The 15,248-nt window shown below is 44.5% G+C and overlaps 1 protein-coding gene across 1 annotated transcript in view; it reads left to right on the top strand.

Moving 5' to 3' along the window:
• The first annotated feature begins 1,271 nt into the window (after nt 1–1,271).
• Sgip1 (SH3GL interacting endocytic adaptor 1) overlaps nt 1,272–15,248 on the top strand; it is a 114,345-nt gene continuing 100,368 nt past the window's right edge. Inside the window, exons 1-5 of the mRNA XM_042055302.1 lie at nt 1,272–1,398; nt 2,077–2,223; nt 2,314–2,406; nt 2,507–2,640; nt 9,996–10,114. Of these exons, the coding sequence (XP_041911236.1) occupies nt 1,272–1,398; nt 2,077–2,223; nt 2,314–2,406; nt 2,507–2,640; nt 9,996–10,114 (620 nt within the window). The remainder of the gene's footprint in view (nt 1,399–2,076; nt 2,224–2,313; nt 2,407–2,506; nt 2,641–9,995; nt 10,115–15,248) is intronic.

Genomic DNA, 15,248 nt, shown 5'->3' with positions numbered 1-15,248 from the left:
CCCAGTTCCATTAACCCTGGCACAGAAAATCTGACCTTTGGTATCAATGTTTTCTTGACTTTCTTCTCTAACATGTCCTATGTCACTAAAAGGTCAAATATTTCTCTCTGAAAAAATAGCCTATTTAACCACTTCAAGTTCTTCGCTGCCTTTGGGATTCTCATTTCAGTGCCTCACCATGCATGTCCAGATACCGAACTTGAACCTGCTGTTTGTTCATGTCTGTTGGATAGTCATTGGGGTTTTTCCCAATGGGCTTAGCTCAGAATGCCATGTAAACGGGCTTTGCACTGACTAAGTACAAAGTTCCCTGGAACGTCCTTTGATCACTGAAATGTCAAACCAGAACATTCAGACCAGAGAAGACATGCCTACCAATTTTGAATAATTCCTTTGGTTAAAAATGCAGATGTATAGATCAGCCAGTAAACATGTACCCGACGGCCACAAGCTGGTACACTCCTAAACACTGGCCTCAACTCCTGATGCCTCCCGACATTCACTTTTAATAAACACCTCCCACATTCTAGGTAGTAAATAAGCCCTGGAAATCAGAAATAGCAAAACATCATAGGAAGGACTATCTTAAATGACCTGAAGAATTGGAGTAATATTTTTTGGGGAGGCAGAAACAGTCTGAATTGAAACGGTGCTTATACTTAAAACAGAAGGGAGGGCTGGGAATTTAACTCCATGGAAGAGAACTTCCCTACCCTGCCTGAGGATTTCTATGGAATTCCCAACCTTAGGAGAGATGCTGACATGCAAGGCCCCTGCATCCTTCCTGAGACACAGTAGCCACCGTAATGAATATACATTGCCATGCTGGGGTTGCCATCTGAAGGAGGCATCATGCCCAGGGCAATTAAATTTGCCTGTTTTTTTTATTACTGAGACTAAATGCTTGGCCTGGGTTCATGCAGAAAATAAGTAATTCCATTACATGTGATTCACCTTGAAGCAACCCTCGACACTGATGAAGACTCCAGCTGAAAATTCCCATTCGTTACAGAAATAACCCAGTTAGCCAGCCTTTATTAGCTCCCTCTCTTTACCGGGAAACACACAGATATTTCAACATGCAAAATATAGTCTTCATGTTTAATTAATGTGCAGCTCAGTTTTCCTAGAAATGTCTTTCCATTACAAAAAAAAAATTACACTGGAGGGGACATTACTTTTGATAAGAAGGAAAAACAGGTGTAAAGGCTAAGAGAGATTTTCCAAGGACAAGAGGAGGAAGGACTCAGTCTGACAGAGGGGTCTTTAGAATGTGGTTTCTCTCCATGCCTCCCATCCAGGGTGGAGAAGATGGAAAACAGAAAGTGCAGTTCTCAGATTCTCTCTCCAGCAAGCCCCTGGATCTACCCATTGCCACCTTCTCAACTAGAGTCCCAAGTACATGCCTGGCTGGCTTGTTCTGTTTTCATTGTTACTTGTTTTTGTCTTTGTTTTTGGTTTGGGTTTTATTTTTTTCCCCCATGGGTTCTAGAGATTGAATTTAGGTCCTCTCTTTACCAGGTCCCCTAGTGTAATATTCTTTATAGCAAGAAAAGGTGCTCATGTGTTTTAAGTTGTTCAGATTTTGTTTTAATTAGGTGGCAGGTGCTTCAGAAAAAAAACTCCAATCAGCATAATAATTTCTGTTTCAAATTCAATTTTTACAAAGCATTCAAAGGACTCATTTGTTTTTAATCTGTAACCTTTCAAAAGGAGTGTGTTTAAGGATGAAAGAGGTGACTTGATCTCTGGCTGTTGTAGGTAGTCTGAGGGGGAGAGTAGGAAGGGGTCCCTGGACCCTAACCCGTGGATGGCACAAATGCTGATCAACATGACAGTATGCCCACTGCAAGACACACAGGGTCTTCTTTTCCACCCAGGCTGGGAAAAGCAAGTTTCAAAATGGCTCCTACCTGCACCTGTTGTGGAACATGAGGAAAAGGACCTTGGGGCCGAAGAGCCACTACCTGGGAAGAGACTTGTGCAAAGACTAAACCTTCAGTCAATCTTAATGTTCACAACCGTGTTAGTGTAATCTTCAGAATGACACTAGAGAATGGAATTTGTCTGACTTAGATGATGCCAAGCTAATGGTTACTAATCCTCACAGCAGAAAGACTTTGACAACAAATCATGCGGGCATCGGGACTGAACTAGAACAAGATGGAGAGCAACATCACCCTGTGTCCCTAATGTGGAGAACATCTGCTATGTATCTGAAAGGTTGGAAGAAGCCACTGATATGGGACTCCGGAGACGCAGAAACTTACCAGTAGACAGTGCAGCTCAGTACATGATGTAACTCTATGACAGCTTGGCAAATGACGGGCACAAGAGTTACAGGGACTCCTGCGAGACAAGGGACATTTAGAATGTCTGCTCACTTTATGGTGTCTCGTCTAAGTGGTAAGTACTGCAGGGGGTGTCTCTGTGCAACCGGGACAATGGTCAAGAGAGTCTCAGTAACTCATCCGATTATGTATCTTTTTGATCAGCACTTCCTAAGACTCAGCACAGAAGACACCAAAACAGCACCACAGCCCCCCGTTTAGTGTTGGAGGCTTCATTGTGGTTGTTCCAATACTGATTCAAGAGCACTGCCTGGCAGTGAACAGGCACGAGGTGGAGAGCCAAGTCCCAGTGAGTCTTTGGTGCAGAAAACGGTGTGAGGAAAGCAAGCATGGACACACAAAGAAATAGAGGGCGTGTAAGGTCTTGACCCAAAGGTGGAACAAATCATTTCGTTCCAACAGTAATGATGAGATGAGCACCAAACCCGGTGAGCCAGGTTAACTTGGCGCTAGCAAACAGAGGGAAGACCCTCACGCGTGATGAAACTGACCTTGGCACATATGAATGGCGCTGAAGTTCTAGCGAAAAAGACGCCTGCAAATCTGAGCCTTGGGAGGAAGGTTTAGTGCACACAGACCAGTGCAACAAGCAGAAGGAGCCACCGAAACAAGAGCCCCTGAAGAACCCTCCAAAGATGCAACACAGTATGAGGAAGGGACATCCATACAAGTCCTAGCTCAGAATCAGATAGATCCAGCCCAGTCAGATGGCTTCACAGCAGAGTCGCTGGGTTCCACTACAGAAGGAAGGACTAACAGCAATGATGATAGCCCTGGAGAGCAGAGCGGCCCACCTTGTCTGCAAAGGCAAGGGACCAGGAACGTGACATCAAATTAGTAGTAAGACTGTTAGAAATACACCTAACACCAAGACTAAGCCCCCGTCCTAAGTACCTGGCCTTTATCTCGGCAGGAACCATCAGCCAGAGACTCTGCTTGCGGTGACACGGATGACAGTCAGGGGGACCCAGACCATATCCCAGGCGCAGGTTGTCAGGCAGGAGGAGCTACGCCGGTGATGGTTGCTTTGTTATTGCCACATTCCCAATTCCCCTGTGAATATGAAAGAAATGATTTTATTTTGGATCCTCCGACCAGTTAAAAGGCCACCAGGAAAGATGGGTTATAAAGCCTTTGCAACTTCATGGCCCCACCGTTTCCATGGATTGTCCTGTCTCTACCTCCTAGATGAACAGCAAGGCGTCTGGCTTTACGTGAGTTCTGGTGACCCAGACACCTCATAACTGCAAAGTAAGTGCTTTATCCACTGAGCCATGTCCACAGCCCATACAAAATACTTTGAAATTTTTGCCACATATAGAGAACTATGAAATGCCAGGTAATGTTTTTTCCAAACATTCAGATATGGGAATTTGCATCAATACCAATACTCATGATAGTGAAAATGTTGGTTTAGATCAGTTTCTAGCTTGTCACAAAAATTGTTCATCATCACACTGTTGACAGATATCACACAGAAGTGAAACCAAGGCTTTATGAGACATTGGGTGCTTCTTTTCCTTGCATTTGAAAGGCCTCTTTTTTAAGACCATTGAGTAAATGGTTTTAAGCCAGCCCTGTTCTTCACCAAGGTGACGACCCCATGTGGAGTGCTAATACCATGGTATTTACCTTCAGAGCTTCTGAGACCAGATCAAAGGAACTAGCAGCTGAGTGAAGTGTTTCTGGAAGCTTCACGTATACCTGACAAAGGAAGGTGCCTGTTCTCCGCAAATTCTCCTGGAAACACGGACAGAGTGGAAGTCACAAATCTGTAATTGCTTCCAGAAATGTTCCTTTTGTTATCACAACACAACATTGTTATCTATGGGGGAGAATCACAATTGAACTTTTTTTTAAAAAAAAATCACCAAAAACTATTTCAGAACATTTAAAATAAAGGTATAATATTGAGTTGATCGGCATATGCAGTTATTTAGGCCTGAAACTTCTGAGACATTGCACTTTGTTTCTTTCACGCTTTTCCCCCTCTCTCATTGCAAAATAGCCTGGCTTGAACTCTTACATTTCTTTTCTGTTGCACTAAAATGCACATAACATCCAGTTTTCTGCTTGGGCCATTTTAGCATACATAGTCTCTTAGAACAAACACCACTATCTAGATCCAGAATTTTCCATCATCTCAAGAGGGCCTCTGTCATTCTGCTGTCCCCATTCCTCCTTCTACCTAGCCCCATCACCATCTACTCTCTGTGTATGTTGACAGATTTGCCTTTGCTGGCTATTTCTTATAAAGTTGCAGGATAGGTCATGTTCTCTATGTTAATCACAGTGACTTTAAGGCTTATTTATGTTATATCAGCTATCAGCACTTAATTCCTTTTTAAGGCTGAATAATGTTCTGTTGTGTAGATATACCACATTTTTACTTGTTCCTAGAGAAATATTTCATCTTCATTTTACCTACAGAATAATATAAGCTAAATAATGAGACATATTTTTAGAGGTTAAAGGCTTTCATGTAAAAATACAGCATCTCTGAGCAAATCCAGCGGGGAGAAATGCTCATTCAGAACCCATGAGTTAGTGCTGTTCTTCCATCTATAGAGTCAGGATTTATCTCCTGCAACATTCCTTACACCACCCCTCAGACACATCACCGGAAGAGAAAATGCCAACTACGTTTTCACAAAGTTTGTAAGACAGGCTAGTGAAATGGTTCAGTCCTGAGAATATTTACCATACAAGCAAGAGGACCTGAGTTCGAATCCCCAGCACCCATGTAAAAAAAGAAGCAAGCCTGTAATCCCGTGACTGTGAGGTGAAGACAAGCAGATAAGTGGGGCCCTGTGCCCAGCCATCCCTGCTGAAATGGCAGGCTTCCTGTTCAGCGAGAGCCCTGTCTCGAGACGGTGAAGGAGGGTCATAGAAGGAGACACCTGATATCCTCTTCTGGCCTCTGCTTGTACACTCATAGCACATACGCCCATACACTCACGTGTGTATAATCACGAGTGAGCTTACACGTACACACACACACACACACACACACACACACACCATTTAAAGAGAGCTTGTAAGACATTTTAAAGGGCATGTAGAGAACCCTCAGTGACAGTGTCTGCTTATTATGTCAATGATGGAACTCCTTCTTGCCCTGGATTTTTGGACCAGCACCATCAAATTCTGTATCCGTTGTTCTGTTTAATTGTGCAGTAGCATCATACTCAGAATTGTCTCAATTGAGATAAACTTTCTATCCTTTTTTAAATGTCTATTTTTAAAATATTTATTTATTTATTTATTTATTTATTTATTTATTTATTTATTATGTATACAACATTCTGCCTCCATGTATGCCTGAATGCCAGAAGAAGATGCCAGATCTCATTACAGATGGTTGTGAGCCATCATGTGGTTGCTGGGAATTGAACTCAGGACTTCTGGAAGAGCAGCCAGGGCTCTTAACCACTGAGCCATCTCTCCAGCCCCTTGAATGTCTATTTTTAACTGGACATGGTGGCACATGACTTTAACCCTAGTACTCAGGAAGCAGGGACAGGTAGATCTCTGTGAGTTCGAGACCAACCTGGTCTACAAATTGAACTCTAAGATAGGCAGGGTAGTTACACAGAGAAGCCCTGTCTTGCGGGGGTGAGGAGGGAGACTCTGTTTTAAATATCATTCCTTCGGAACCTGACTGGCTTGTCTCAAGACACTGGAGGAGGCTAGCAGGACATGAGTTAGAGAGGATCACAGGCCAGCTCACCACATCTCAGCCAAGACCACAATTTTGGAGCTGCCCATGAAGGTGGCCTTGAACCCATGGCTCAGGGAAGAACTCTTCTCACCATGGATCTCACAGAAAGCTAATCTTCTTGCTGTGGACCCCACCATTGGCACAGGGGCATTGCTTTAAAACAAAACAAAACGTTTTTGCTGTCCTTCTCTTAATAAAGAATAGTTGACCCAAATCCATGCCCTATACCCAAAACAGGATAGAAATTGACTTTAAAATTGCTTAGGCTTTCTGAAGTCAGAATTGAAAAATTATTAGTTTCTTCTTAAATCTTTCACATTTGTTAATTTGTTTTTGTGAGTATGGGTAGGGGTACATGAAAGTACATGCGTGGGGGTCAGAGGACAGCTGTGGGAGCTGGTTCTTCCTTCCACCATGTATGTCCCAAGAATCAAACTCAGGCTGTGAAGATTGGCGGCAAGCCTCTTTACCCTTTGAGCCGTTGTGCTGCCCCAGTGTTTCTTGAGCTGACACGAAATGTCTTTACCTTAGTATTCTGATTAATATCCTTGAGAATCAGTTCTCCCGTCTATGACTGTGGGGGCTGAGACTGGGGTGGAGGAGTATGTGCATAATCTGTTCTCTTCTTCCACCTTAACAGGGATTCTGGGCAAGGAAGTCAGTGGGTAGAGGAATTTGCCCTGCACCCTGTTTTCTTTGCATACTCCTCGAGTCTTTCCACTTGGCATGGAGGGGCCACTCTTTAATGCTTATTTAACAATTTGACTGTTTCCTGAAATGTCACATATGTATATGTTCCTTTCTCTATTCCATGTGTACATATATTCTGTGTGTTAGAAACAGGACTGTCATTGGCACTAATGGTCCAGGTTGGCATAGGATTTTAAGAGTGTGTGATTCCTTCTCTTATCGTCGCTTGTTATAAACCCAAGACTGAAACCCAAAGAGCAGAAGCAACAGAAAGCTCTGCAGCCAGAAATGATGCTGGGATGAACTCTACGTCCCCCAAGTCTGCACCAGTGCACTTTGTCCTGGAAAACAGATAACTTGGGACCGTCATGACCTACGTAGGTTCCTGCTGCCCAGTGAGTTAGTCAGGGGCATGACAGTTCTGTTGCTGATACAGAACTACCTGGAATCTGAAAGTTGTGGGTGACTCCTGATCTGTTTGCAAGGACAGGCCGTCTCTTATAGGTAAAGTTACCAGAGTAAAAAACTTGAGCATGTGAGTTAGTGAGGGTTTGTGCTGTGCTCCTGAAGTCACCAGCAGTGACTCATGAGTACCACAGTCAACGTGAGCCTAAAGCTAAACTGGAAGCAGCAAGAAGCTGGAACCTGGGGTAAGGGGTAAGAAGAAAATGATGTTTATGTAACTATGGCATTTGTCCCTGTGGGGGAAATAAGACAGAGAGGAGAAGAGAGAGGGATTTTAACAAAGAAAACTGAAACGGAATGAGGTGGGGGCAAGTGTTCCTAAATATTATGAATAGTTTGAAATGTCAGCCAGTTCCCCTGTAAACTCATTATGTGAAGAGGAATGGGGAAGAGTTTTGTGTGGGGAATGATTTTTAAAAAGAGCATTGACATTTTAAAGACCTAAACATCTTAAATAGAATGAATATTAAATGCAAAAATCGAGCTGCGCTGAGACATTTTGGAAACTATATTTGAGTAGCATCCTTAGAGACAGCTAATGGGTGACTCAGAGTCTCGGCTGACTCACGGGCCTTGAGAAAGACGATAGCAAATGCCCGATCCTGTCTACTTCTCTGCTTGTTCTTCCTGCCAGACAAATCTTGCAGCTTCAGTGGCCATATTTTGGCTTGGTTGGTCGGTTGGGTTTTTCATTTTGTTATTTTGGAGGAAGGGCCTCACTCTGTAGTCCAGGCTGGCTTCAGACTTTCACCAACCCCCTGTCTCAGCCTCCCAACTGCTGAGATAATGGGGATAAGCCACACTGCCCAGCAATATCAGGTTTGTGGTTGGCTTCTATGTCTCAATGCATCTTTCCCTACAGTTCAGATTGCGCAAGCATCTACTATAGGAAAATAGCACTTGCCAACATAAGAAAGCCAGCCACATGTGACCTGTGGACCGCATAGGAGAGGGGAACACATAGGACACAGGGTGTTGTGGAGGAGCGGGCCTGCTTTTCGTCCCTCCGCCTGGCTAACTTAACCCCCAAAATAACCACACAGAAATTGTATTAATTAAAACACTGCCTAGCCCATTATCTCTAGCCTTTTATTGGCTAACTCTCACATCTTGATTAACCCATTTCTGTTAAATCTGTGTATCACCACATGACTGTGGCTTACCGGCAAGATTCTAACCTACATCCATCTCAGGCCAGAGATTCATGACGTCTGCCTGTCTCTGCTTTCTTCCTCAGAGAATTCTGTTCTGTCCTCCCTGCCTACCTCAGCTCTGCCCTATCAAAAAAACCAAGGCAGTTTCTTTATTCAACCAATGAAAGCAACACAAATGCAGAAGGACCTTCTACACCAATAGGGAACACGTAGGAGATGGGAGGTCTCCACAGTCCTTGACAAGCAAGAATGGAAGACCCAGACTGAGCTTAGTTCATATGCATGGAAGAAAGGGGCCTCTGGTCACACTGCTGTCTGAATGGTGCTTTCTTGGAACATAACTTTAATCAGCAAATGTCATCTGATACCTCTGTAAAATAGGCAGGCAGAGGGAGGGGCCGCACATGCAAACCGGGCAGCCCTGGCTTCTAGGCTAGGAAGGCCCACGATCATCAGAGAATCTGAAGTAGCTGATGAGCGGCACCACTGATAGATTAATACATACAAGAGCATCAGTCAGATTGATAGGTCCTATCAGTGTGTGGCGTTGGGGCCCGACCTTCACGGATGAATTGGAATTTTGAGTGTTGGTAACATAAGCAGTGCATCTCAACCAGAGATGAAGATCCTGAGGAAGAGATGCTGAAGTACCAGTGTGGGGTGTGCTCAGGGAATAGTTAACAGTCCAGCCTTGCCGTGATGCTAAAGATGAAATGGGAATGCAGGAGGAGAGACGGGAAGAGGGGTGTGCACAGCTCTCCTAGTATGGCTCATCTCTCTGCATTTTAGGATTACCAAGTCTCAAGTACAGATCCACCCTGGAAATGGCTATTCTAAATCTGTGATTCAGTTTCTTGGCAAAGTCTTGATCTTCCCGATACATAGCAGTCATCTAAGAAAAGCCTGTGATCTTTCCCAGTTGCCGCATCCTTATGTTGCCTATGAGTCTAAGAGCTTCCCCTGCCGCGGCCCTCATAGACACCTGTGGGAGCTTCAATAATGAATCATATTTGCATATTCATATGCATAGACATCTGCGGACGCTGCTCTCTGAATACGCAAATTTAATAGCTTTGTGTAGCAACTTTCCCTTGTCTTTTCAGGACTGGAGATTGAACCCCTGTGCATCGCGTCTCCTTTGGGGGGGGGGGGGTCAAACGACCCTTTCACGGGGTCATCTAAGACCCTCAGAAAACACAAGTATTTACATGATGATTCATAACGGTAGCCCGATGGCAGCCATGGAGTAGGTATGAAAATAATTTTATGGTTGGGGTCACCACAACACACACAAAAAAAACTGTATTAAAGGGTCTCAGCATTAGGAAAGTTGAGAACCTCTGCTCCAGGGCCTGCTCTGTGCTAGGCAGGTGCTCGACCACTGAGTCATACCTCTAATACCCCTAGTCCTTTTTTCTTCTTCTTCTTTTTCTTTACCTTTTTTTTAAAAAAAAAAAAAAAAAAACCTTTGAGACATGGTTTCACAAAGTTGCCCAAACTGGTCTTGAATTCACTCTATAGCAAAGAAGGGGCATTGGATTTGAAGTCCCTGGCCTCTGTCTCTGGAGTCCTGTGTGTGCGGTAGAGTTCACCAGGCCTGGTTGCCCCTTCCAGGATACAATCACCTGTGCTGCTGACTGCTTTCTGACCCTTTGCCATCTTCCCACAGGACTGAAAAAACGTACAAGGAAGGCCTTTGGAATACGGAAGAAAGAGAAAGACACTGACTCTACGTAAGTACTTTAGAGTTTGCCTCTCTGGGCAAGCTTCAGGCTAAGACCCCGTGTAGTTGGTGCTTAACGAGTGACCCAAAGTCTCTTGATAGCATGTATTTGTTTTCTGTGTTTTCCCCAATTCTATGTCAACTGCCAGTGTTCAGCACAAATACTTCTTAGACTTGTGCTTTTGAAGGGCTGAGATTTTTCATCGTGTGTTCAGTTTTTTTTTTAATCATGTACTTTTTTTTACTGCCTCGTATCTAATCTGTTACTCCACGCAGAGAAGCAGAAGATGTGGCTATTACATTTGTAGAGGCTAAAAACACCTAGTACACTTCTGGATTTATCAGCATGCCCTGACCCAAGAGAATAACGTGATAACTGGTAAAGACAGGTTCTCTCTAGCCCCACCCACAAGCGTGCCCTAGGAGACACCCAAAGCTCACTCTTGAGGTCCCAGGATTGGGCAGGCAGAACTGTAAAGCCAACAGTTTTACAGGAGCCTCAGTCAGAAACCAATGCCCCAAACAACTGGGATGCTTTGATGCAGTTGAATAGTCATACTCAAGAAAATGAACTCCCTGTGGGCCCCTGACCCTGAAGAGTTAGTAATGGAACATGTTCATTCCCCTGTGTTCTTATTTAACCGTATTGACTGTTCATTCAGAAGCTGGCCTGGACACAAAATCTTAGATGCATTTTCAAGTTGTACAAGTAACATCATACATGTGGGTCAGTTGCCAAGAACATAGGAGCGCAGCCCTTGCTCGGTGTGAGGAGAGCACCGGCGAGCACCTACAGCTGGCTTTAAAAAAAAAAGTGCAGGTCTGGGATGGCCTGCCCTGTATCAAAATGGAATCCCAGGAGGATCCTTCTTCACCCAGCATGCCTGAAACAGAACAATCAGGAAAATAACAGTTGTGTGCCCACAGCTGAAAGGAATGAATTATTTTCATCTTCAGCTGTTTTATTTAATCAGCCACATTTTCACCAAATATAAATCTTATCATTGGACGCTTAGCATTTTCTCATGTCCTTCCATCCAAAAATATATAATTAAATCAATGAAGACTTACACAAATTAAAAAGTCTTTCCTATGACTACACGCGGCAACATGTAACGTGCCTACCAGGCTCCTTCCCTTTTAATGCCAGCTGTCTCTAGTCTGACTGGTATAGGCGGATAGTAATTAAAATGGCAATTCATTAAAATGGAATTTGATGGAAAGTTGAAGGTAAGAATGTGCACATTCGGCCTGATGCTTCATGGCAGGAGGGCCTGGAGTCCGGTCCCCTAAAAGGTGAGAGAATGTCTTTCACACAAATGCCATAACAAAAGTAAAAGCAGGGAGGTGGGAAATCTAGCAGGCATTCAGGACAGAGAAAATGGACACAGAGTGTGCCTGTGAGCCAGACACAAGGATGGAAAGTAGAGGGGGTCAACTAGGAAAGGCCTTAAATTCCAAGCTGAAGCCGGGCGGTGGTGGCGCACGCCTTTAATCCCAGCACTCGGGAGGCAGAGGCAGGCGGATCTCTGTGAGTTCGAGGCCAGCCTGGTCTACAAGAGCTAGTTCCAGGACAGGCTCTAAAAAAGCTGCAGAGAAACCCTGTCTCGAAAAAACCAAAAAAAAAGAAAAAAAAAAAGAAAATTCCAAGCTGAGGGACTTCTATCCTTGGCAGTGCGTCACCTTGAACCCCTGAAATGAAAGCCAAGGATGTGAAGAATTGAGAACGATTATCTTTCTGTCTAGTTGCTAGATGTCTTCATATTTGGTGTTTCTTCTTTTGGTAATTATATTTACTGCCGTCCTGGAGTGGTTTCTAAATTATTAAGTTAGGGATATTTTTTCTGAGCATCAAATAACTTGCCTTGTTTCTTGATAAATTTTCCATTTTCTAAATATTAACCACCAAAATAAATGCCTTACTCTCTTTGAATACCTGTCTTCTTGCCCCTGTTCAGCCAAGAGTCTTAAGACCTTGGAAGTTATGCAGTCCTTTACTTGGGCCTTAGTTTCCTCGCCTGTGCTAATGAGCTTTCTACTAGGTGAAGTCCGCATTCCCTAGAAGGCCAGACACTGAACTGGTGAGGCTGTCAGCCACGTGGGCCGACACCTCCATCATTGCCATATGTTATGTGGGGCGTTGTCGGAAGCATCTCAGAGGAACATCGCAGCAGAAGCTAAGTGTGTTGCTGTGAAGCCCTCTCCATAGCTGTACCAGGGACTTGGGATGTCTGAAAAAGGATCTTTCTTGTGGAGAGAGATGGTGGGGGTGGGGGGAAGAAAAAGGCTAAATGAGCCTCTTGGCAGGCTAGGCTAATTTGCATGTAGCCAAACCACTTCTTTTCCATCGCCAAGTCTATGGAAGCAAGTTATTCCTCATTGCCTTCGCCTGGGATGGCGGGTGTCTCTCTGCGGTCTTCTAATGAGGCATTACTTTATAGAATCCCAAGTGCCTTTCCTTAACTTCTCATCTGATTGCCAAATTACTTACAGGAGAGCAAATTAAGTATAAACTGGTTCCCCCAACAGTGACGGCTAAAGGACACATTGTCTCAGGAAACGCTTTCGTTTCTTGTGAACCCCTGCTCTCTAATTGGGTCACGTATCATTCTTGGAAAAAGGAATCATAAACACAAAGGGGTTAGTTAGCAAGAGCGCTTTGCCAGTTTGCTTTAGCTAATGCCTGTGTCAGCCTGCCATCATTGAGACCTGGTTGATGCGATCCTTTTCCAGGAGGCTTTTCCAGGATGGTTGCAACTGGTGCAGGGTTGCTAAGCAACCAGCTAGCGTAGCAGCCAGCATCGACTTCAGCTGATTGAACCTCCTCGGCGAGAGTGGGTTTAAGAACCAGAGCTTCCTGATTTGATCATCATTACAGGGGCTGATAGAGAGGGGAAGGGAGGGAGTCTGTGCTAAGTGGCAGAATATTCAGCTGCACCCGTGTCCTTCATTGTCACATAATTCAATAAGTTTGGTATCTCACTTCTAGAGATGAGAAATGGATGCCAGGTGGGGTTAGCAACTTGCTGAAGGCCGTGAAGAAACAAAGCCGAGAAGAGAACCATGCTCTGAAAAAAGGCAGAGATGAGAAAGACTGTGACCCAGACAGAGAGTCAAAGAGAAATATGGCAGTCGGGACAAGAAACAAACCTTTAAAACTAGAGGTCACACATCCATTTTGAATGACAAGGTTTAAAATAGAACTCATCCCATATAATGGATCTGTCACTTAAAAAAAAAAAACGGAAAAACTTATTAAAATGAAATACAGGTCCAAGACGTTGGATACCCTACAGATTGCTAAATAAAGTTGGCATTAGGCAAAAATGGTGAATTCACAGCTGCCTCTGTGTGACCCGGTGAAGGAGACGAATCCTTCGATTCCTGAGAGAGAAGGAACAGAGGAACATCGGAAATACACGGAGGGAGCCATGGGGCAGATGGAGTGCGGACTGAAAGAAAGCATAGCCCCGCATAGGAAGACGCAAGACGTGATGAGATCCACAGAGTTTCCCCATGGGGAAGCGATCTGGAGCAGCCACCAACCAGCACCCAGACCTAAAGAACTGCTGCTACTCACCTGGGGTCAGTAACACACCGGAAGTGCTGGTCCCTGCTTGACAGCCTTCTGGGACCAGCAAGTTGGAGAGAGAACGAATGGCCAAAATCTCAATAGACTATGTCTGGAGAGAGTCCAGGACAGTGCTGCCTATGGAAGAGCCATCAGAAGTGTGAAATGGACGCCTAAGACTGAAATCTCCCACAAGCACCGCAGGTGATTGGCCTGAGAGCGAACGTGCCGACAGCAGCACCCCCACCTCCGCCAAGGTGAGCAGCAGCGTGGGAAGACAAGAACCAAGAACGGTGCGGAGCCAGGCAGTTTTGCCCGGCTTTCCCGGGAATTCCATCAGGGAAAAGGCTGGATCCTCAAGGGAAGATAATGCCCAGCAAAGGCAAACACAAGCCTGGGCACGCCCTCCATGGCCTGTACTCATGCCCTCCTAAACACTGGATGCCCCAATGGAAAGTAGCCCCCCACACACACACCAGAAAGAGGTGCAATTGGATGGCTAGCGTTTCCCATTAGGGAACTCTAACAGGAAGCCGTGTCCAGCATAGAAGCCGCCTCAGCAAGGGAGGACACCGAATTTGTTTGAATCACTGAGAACAGCAGCCCACTCCGCACTGCAGAACTGGCTACGAGAAAGAGCTATCAACTGGGTGGGGGCTGCCATGTTATCCTGCCCAGGAAGAAGCATACGCTGAGGATAGGTTTCCTATTTCAATTTATTTTTCCTTGTATTACTTTAATTCACATTTCTCTCCACTCTTTAGTTTCTTTTAGTCTAAATCCTACCTGAACAGGATTTTATGTCTGTTCTCTTTTTCTGTATCTCTTCTTCTGTATTTTCTTAATTATGCCCCACATGTCTAGCCCACGCTCTGATGCTCTCTCCTGCTCTCTCCCGCTCACTCCTTCCACATCTTCCCTTTGACTTCCTGTTAGTTCTTGTAACCTTAAAATACTAGAAACTGCAAGCATCCTAGTGTCCCTGTCTCGGGGCCTTATTGGGGACACAACTGTTCTGGTTTTTAGTTTATTTTGTTGTTTACTCTATGAATACCAAGACTGCTGTAAACAGTCGCTTCTGTATATGCAGTTTGCTTCCCCCAAAAGTAGTAATGAGGAGGAATCCAAGCCGAAACAGGTGGCTCAGAAGACGCCCATAAACTACAGCCAAGAAGCCACAAAGGGCAAAGCAAATCCTGGAGTACCGAGAGCCCAGCAGATGTACAGAAGAGATCAAGGAAACAGAACGCGTGTGAGAAATCAAGCTGCTCTAACATAACTCCTTAGAGGCAGGCAACAAGGTCTGGGCAGCTAATGCTAGAAGATTCCAGACTCTTACTGTTTAGCAGGAGCGGTTGCCACATAGAGGCCTCAGATAGCACATAAGTAAAGAAAGAAAATCTTCTGCCGCACAGACACACACACATGCACACACACCACTAAATATCATATATATCACATAATATATATATCACATAATAGATCACATTATATATATATATATATATGTATATATATATATTAACCCCTACAAGGCAAACACAACAAACTCACACTGGTTCGCTCATCAGCG

This window comes from Arvicola amphibius, chromosome 6 (assembly GCF_903992535.2).
Source record: "Arvicola amphibius chromosome 6, mArvAmp1.2, whole genome shotgun sequence".
In the NCBI taxonomy this organism is placed as follows: Eukaryota; Metazoa; Chordata; class Mammalia; order Rodentia; family Cricetidae; genus Arvicola; species Arvicola amphibius.
This window is presented reverse-complemented; position numbering and strand designations above follow the sequence as displayed.